The sequence below is a fragment of the Convolutriloba macropyga genome, chromosome 13 (assembly GCF_964194025.1).
Source record: "Convolutriloba macropyga chromosome 13, txConMacr16.3, whole genome shotgun sequence".
Classification (NCBI taxonomy): domain Eukaryota; kingdom Metazoa; phylum Xenacoelomorpha; order Acoela; family Convolutidae; genus Convolutriloba; species Convolutriloba macropyga.
In genome coordinates, this window is record NC_134480.1 from 35,085,187 (window position 1) to 35,091,346 (window position 6,160).

Below are 6,160 nucleotides of genomic sequence, written 5' to 3' on the forward strand. Positions count from 1 at the left end.
ATTTCAAAAACTTGAAAATACAATAATGAAAACCAATTTTCAGAGAAAAAAGATCCCGAATGACTCCATGTTTTCGTTAAGGGCAGACGAGGATATAACTTTGAGGATCGCTTGTTTATTGAAAAGAAAAAAAAATATTCCCGGACCCTCGTCCCATAGTATATCAGTACTGAAACATTGTATTCCAATTGTATGTCGTCGGCCCAGTACTGTTTCAGTGTATCCTAAGAGTATGTTGCTACCTCATAATGTGCAGTCTATTCGCATAGATACTTTTTTTCTGAAAATAGACTGAAAATTCTTGGTTTCGAATCCCAAGATGTTTATGGCAAAATCATGATAAATTATGAAAATTTCGAAAAAAACATTGAAACTTTGGGCGATGTAAGGAAACATAATAGTCTATGATGAAAACTGTCATTGAGCTGCCGAAGCAAACTTCTGCCTTCTTTTATCTATGAAACAGCAAAAGGGGTTCAAAATATACTAAATTTCATATAGCATGTAATTTTGGAGAGCAAACAACTATATCATCATACTGCGCAAAATTTTGCTTTATCATTAAAAAGTTGGCAATCTGATTATAACTTTTTTCAACTTTATCGCTTTTGCTGAAATATGGAAAATAAAAATCAGTGCTAAAGATTGAGTAAGTTTTCTGCCCAGTGAATTAAAACTTGATATGCCTTGATTTTAAAAAAATACTATAATTTATGATAATACTATAATTTATGATAAAATTTGATGGCAAGAATACATCAAACGTACGAGATTAAAACTTTTGCGTCAAAAAATAAGATTTTTACAGGTGAAAAAAAATGACAAGGTCTGGTAAGAAGTAGAAATATCTTAGCAACTAAAAATCAGGATTTCAAAGAAATTTTATCATAAGGTAGATTTAAAGGTCAATTACGTGGAACAAAAAAAACCTTTTCAATTCAAATATGTAAATTTAACGAATAAAATCAAAGTTGATTTATCCTCAAAATTATGAGGATAAATCATATTTTATGGTCCATCTGTTCGTTTATGAAATAATTAACCAAATCAATATGGCCCTTCTTTTTTACCTGAAAAAATAACCAACAGATTACACACTTTTCTACAGCATACGACGTAAAGTTTTAGTTGTTGACGCTGTTTTTGTACGAAAACTCATATGATAAAACCAGATACCTTTTGTGTATTGTTCTTGTTTAACGCATATGATATAAACATGCAGCTCTTAAGAGTGTTAGTACAATTTCTCTGTTTTTAATGATTTTGTGATTAGCTGTTCACCTTGATTGACCGTCAATAACAATGGTTTGGTCGCAGAAAAGTTATTTAAACTGTGTGAAAAATAAACATTTTGAAGACTAGATGATGAAACTTCTTGTTCGAGGCTTAGCAAAATATTATTTTTAAATTTTGTCATTCAAAAAGAGCATAATAACTGTCCTGGAAAAATATGCTTGGCAAACCAACGAAAATGAATAACCTTTGCAAAAAATAGTTTAAAAAGTTACACAATTATCATACCTGACGCTGGGAATTGTTAATGGCGACTGGAGGTGTAGGTTTCGCAACTTGCAGTATCTGTCTAGATGAGTACAGGGAACCCCGAATTCTACCATGCGGACATTCCTATTGCACAAACTGTCTGAAGACTTTCATAGCAGGCGGAAACTTCCACTGCCCAGAATGTAGAGGCGACATTCCAAACCGGCCTATTGACGTCTTCCCTGTCAATTACGGTTTAGTGTCGGTTAGTTAGCAAGTGTAATTTTTGGCTTATCATTGTGTTATTGTGTTTTATGAGGTTTGAATATTCGGCGTGCCCCTTTTATAAGTTGAGTGAAACTTGTAACAATTTATAACAAATGGATATAACAAGATATTTTCTAAAACGTTTCAAACTTTGTTCTTTTGTGACAACACGCTCGTACGCCACCATACCCCCCCCCCCCCAAGTCTGATATACCATCTATTCGCTCAAATCAAATTAGTTTAGACGATTGTTATATTTCATTAATCAGTATAGTTTACAAGGTTGCTACACTACTAAAAATTAGGTTGCTACTACTAATAGGTTGCTGAACTACTAATAAGTTTAAAATGGTTTTATTACCATCATTTACTAATGTCGTGCAAAATTTGTGCACCATTGCAAAGTCAAGCAGTCTTACTTCAACTATCAAAATTGCTGCTTTCTTACTGAGGTCTTCGCGAAGTTTGATTGAAATTTTCATTCCAGTCATTCTAAGTCATAACCAAGACAAAAAGTCCTGATCCCTTTAGACCAAGTATGCATGAAAACAGAATTGTTGCCATTTTCAAATTATTCAGTAAAAAACTTAGCGAAAGACAATCTTGACAAAAAATTTTTTACCGTAACTGCATCTTCTTCTTTCAACTCCCACCTCGCAATTCCGAAAGACGAATTAAATTTTTCTAAAAATCAAACCCATAGCAAAATGAGCAAATATCTATTACATCAAAAGAAAAATAATGTAAGTTTAGTTAAAGAACAATTTTTTGATGAAGAGTAAAATTCATGAAGGGTGTTATTTTTAATAAACTAATTAAGATTCAAAGAGAAAAAACTGAAAAAAAAAGATTTCAAATGTCAACAGTTATCAATATTGTGAAAAATTACGCAATTTTGCGAAAAACAGCAGTCTTACTTCATTCTATATTGCTGCTTCCTTACCGATATCTATGAAAAGCTTAGTCAGATCTTTTCATCCCGATCATTCCTATTCAAATTATTGTTGTTAAAACTTGAGAAACTTGCGCAATACGAAAAGTCCTGATACTTTCACACTAATTTAGCATGAAAACAGAACAACATTTCATTTGCAATACACTCAATCCAAAAAAAAATACGCATACAGTCATTATTGACCAAGAATTTCTACCGTACGGTTTTTCTACCGAACAAAAAGTAAACAAACTGCATTCATCAAAATTGGATTAAACAGCGTAAAATTAAAAAAAAACGAGATTTTTTCTAGAAATTTGACAACCGAATTGAGATGCAATCAATCATTTGCCCTCAATATTTCATAATTTTTCTGGTGTTTCTTGAATAGTTCGATTGCAAATGGTATTTTTCACTATTAAATAAAATCACGATTCAATCCAAACCTTTTATTCAGCATTTCGTAGCAGTACAGTTCACTGCAAAACAAATAAAAATGTTTATTGCTTGGCTCATACGGTCAAAACAAAGTGCGTGTGTAACTTACAAGTAATTAAGAACTCAAATTGCTACCCAGAAATATATGTGTGTCATCTGGGTGGAATTGTTCTGAAGTTTTTCTTCTTTTTGTAGAAACATTTTATTTGATGGCTCAAAAAAATAATTCCTCTTAAAAGACTTATACTATCTTAAACAAAATATTGATCAACAAAACCAGAAAAGACAATATCCACAATAAAGATTTTTATTTTGAATTAAAATTTTTTTGTGTATTTTTAGATGTTTTTGGGAAACCAATGGGTTAAAATTTTAAATTTTGCCTGACTTCTGGTGTTCCAGTTTTTGGTTCAATTGAAAACAAAAAACATGGTTGAGCAAACTAATCAAGTAAAAGCACATATTGTCACCCCGGGTTGAGACAAGATGGCTGACTTACAAAATCTTACAAGCTTCTTACGAAGAATAGTTAACTTGTAAAAACTTACAAGTCAGATATTTAACTTGTGAGAACTTAAAATTCAGGTTTAGTTTGTAAGAACTTACAAGGCCGGTGGTTCTCTTGTAAGTTTCTTCTGAGCTTCACTATAAGGGTAGAAATATTGATTTCATTTTACATTAAAGTGTACATTGACATTCTAGGTTATCATGTTTTGCCAGAAATTATGCTAGATGAAGGGATTGTAGGAGCCTTGCAAGATCGAATGATAAATTTGGATGGCTGACCTGTTATACTTGTAAAACTAGAAGAATGTAAGAATTGTAGGAAACTTGCAAGTTCTTAGAAATTAAACATCCTGTCTCGACCCGGGTTCTTTGTTGGGCAGCAAAAAATGAATTCTATTGATCATATTCAACAAAATGAATAGAGAAAAGAAAAATGTCAGCGCCCTGGGTTTTATCCAGCCTCCATTCAATTGATTTTAGTGATAAATTCACTCTTTCTATTGTTTATTCCTATGCAATTAAATGGGGAAAAGATATTCATCAGTTTATATCAGTCTGAATACATGACTTATTCTAATAAAGTTAATTTTCTGTGTTAATTATCAATTTTATATACTTGAAGGGTCCAGTTTTTTCAGCAATAAAAAAATTGATATCTGTGTATTGATTGATAGTCAATTGATACTATTCCCATTAGACTTTTGAATTCTTTTTTAAGTCGATATCTTAGGATGGAATCATTCTGTGTAATTTTCGGTATTCTAAAATCCATTAGGCATTAGAAGAGATCAATAGAAATTAAATTGAATATTTTAGGCTATCAGTGCGTCGAAAGAAGTAGCAGACGACAAAGTGTTATTTGTGAGTGGTCAAATCAAAGTGAGCTAAAACTTCTGCAACCGTATTTTTGTTAAGTAGGATTTTGTAACCTCAGGTCTAGTTGATAACTTCGCTTTAATATATGACAGAATTGATACTTTCACAATCGTGAACTAAACGTTAATACCAGAAATCGACGCTTTTGTCATTAAATTTCGGGTAGTAGTCGTTGATATTATCGATCTTACTCTTGTTTCCAAAATCATAGATATAAAATTATATTAGAAAATAGTCTTGTGAAATTTATTTACAGGAACAGCTGGTAAAATTTCACATTAGATTAATTTAACATCAATGAGGAGTAATTGAGCTCAATCTTCGTACTTCAATTAAGAGCAAGGACTTAGGAAGCTATACTGAAAAAATGCAGAACTCAAGTCATTGTTAACACACAATTACAAACAAGCTTTTATTATTTAAACTTTGATTTGACCACTGCAGAGGAATAATTGCCCGACCCATACTCTACCCGAGGAATTCTTTTGTCGAGGACAGAAATGTTCCCTCTCAATCTGTAAAGAATGCTGGACCAAAAGTCATTCACACCACATTGTGGTTCCGGTCGAGCTAGAAGAGTTACAGTCAAAGATTGAAAATCCATTTGCAAAAAACACAAAAGTGCTGATGAGCTTTCAAAGTTCAGAACAAGATTTGCTGTCTCGATTGACAAAATTAAGTGCAATTTGCGACCCACTAAAGCTTAAAACTGAAGATTTGGTGGAATATCATTTAGAAAAAACTGTTTCAACCGACAATTTTTCCGCTAACGAGTTATTGAGTTACAAACACGAAATGTTGGGAAAATGTGGACGTAAACAACAGGATTTGGAAATGATCAAAAATGAAATTGAGTCATTGAGGACTATGACGTTAACAGCTGAGCAGCGATTGAACGAGCTGGTCGCCTTTATTGGGAGGGATTCGACATCGGGGCAGTCCGAAAGAAAATCGGATATTACAATAAAGGTATGTTTTGTTAGACTTAATTTACAGACTGAATCAAAATTGATTCAAAGCAGCTGGTAAGAGATCATCTTTTATGAATTAAATTTTTCAAGTACAATATAAAAATTTATCGTTATCTAAAAAATCTCAAACAACCCTCCAACATTTCCGTAGAATTTTTCTACAGAAAAACTTCTAATGTATGAAAAATCGTTATCTTTAAATTAAATTATGGGAAAAATCATCATTTCTCAGCCCTGTCTGCCAGTCGCAAGCTGAGGTCTCTGAACCGAAGACTGTTCTGATCTGATAAACTTGGGCAGTGCGAAAAGGTGTTCCATATCAAACATGACAGGATTAAATAGAAATTTGGGTCACGGGCAGGGGCTGGGTTAAACCAAATGAAATCGGGCACAGAGGCTGAACCAAAATGATTGATATTAGTTCTCTCAATGGGTCTGATGAGAATCCGTGTTTTTTTTTGGTCCAGCCTCTATTCCCGACCCAATTCTGTTAGCCCCAAAGAGTCCTGGGACTACTCTGTCCCCCAACTGAATTGAGACTGCGCCTGTTGGGTCTGGGAACAAATTGTTTCTGCAACGTACTTGAAACCGGGAACCTCTTATCAGCAATGCAAGAAGGACTGACTAAACAATTATAGCGTAGTTTTATGATACTATTAATATGATCTATTAATTATCAACACTG

General features: G+C 32.9%; 1 protein-coding gene across 2 annotated transcripts in view; it reads left to right on the forward strand.

Moving 5' to 3' along the window:
- Positions 1–1,237: 1,237 nt before the first annotated feature.
- Positions 1,238–6,160, forward strand: part of LOC142351504 (uncharacterized) — a 10,925-nt gene continuing 6,002 nt past the window's right edge. For both annotated transcript variants that reach the window (XM_075403561.1, XM_075403562.1), the window contains exons 1-3: positions 1,238–1,747; positions 4,445–4,489; positions 4,949–5,473. In XM_075403561.1, the coding sequence (XP_075259676.1) occupies positions 1,541–1,747; positions 4,445–4,489; positions 4,949–5,473 (777 nt within the window). In that variant the 5' untranslated portion in view covers positions 1,238–1,540. The remainder of the gene's footprint in view (positions 1,748–4,444; positions 4,490–4,948; positions 5,474–6,160) is intronic.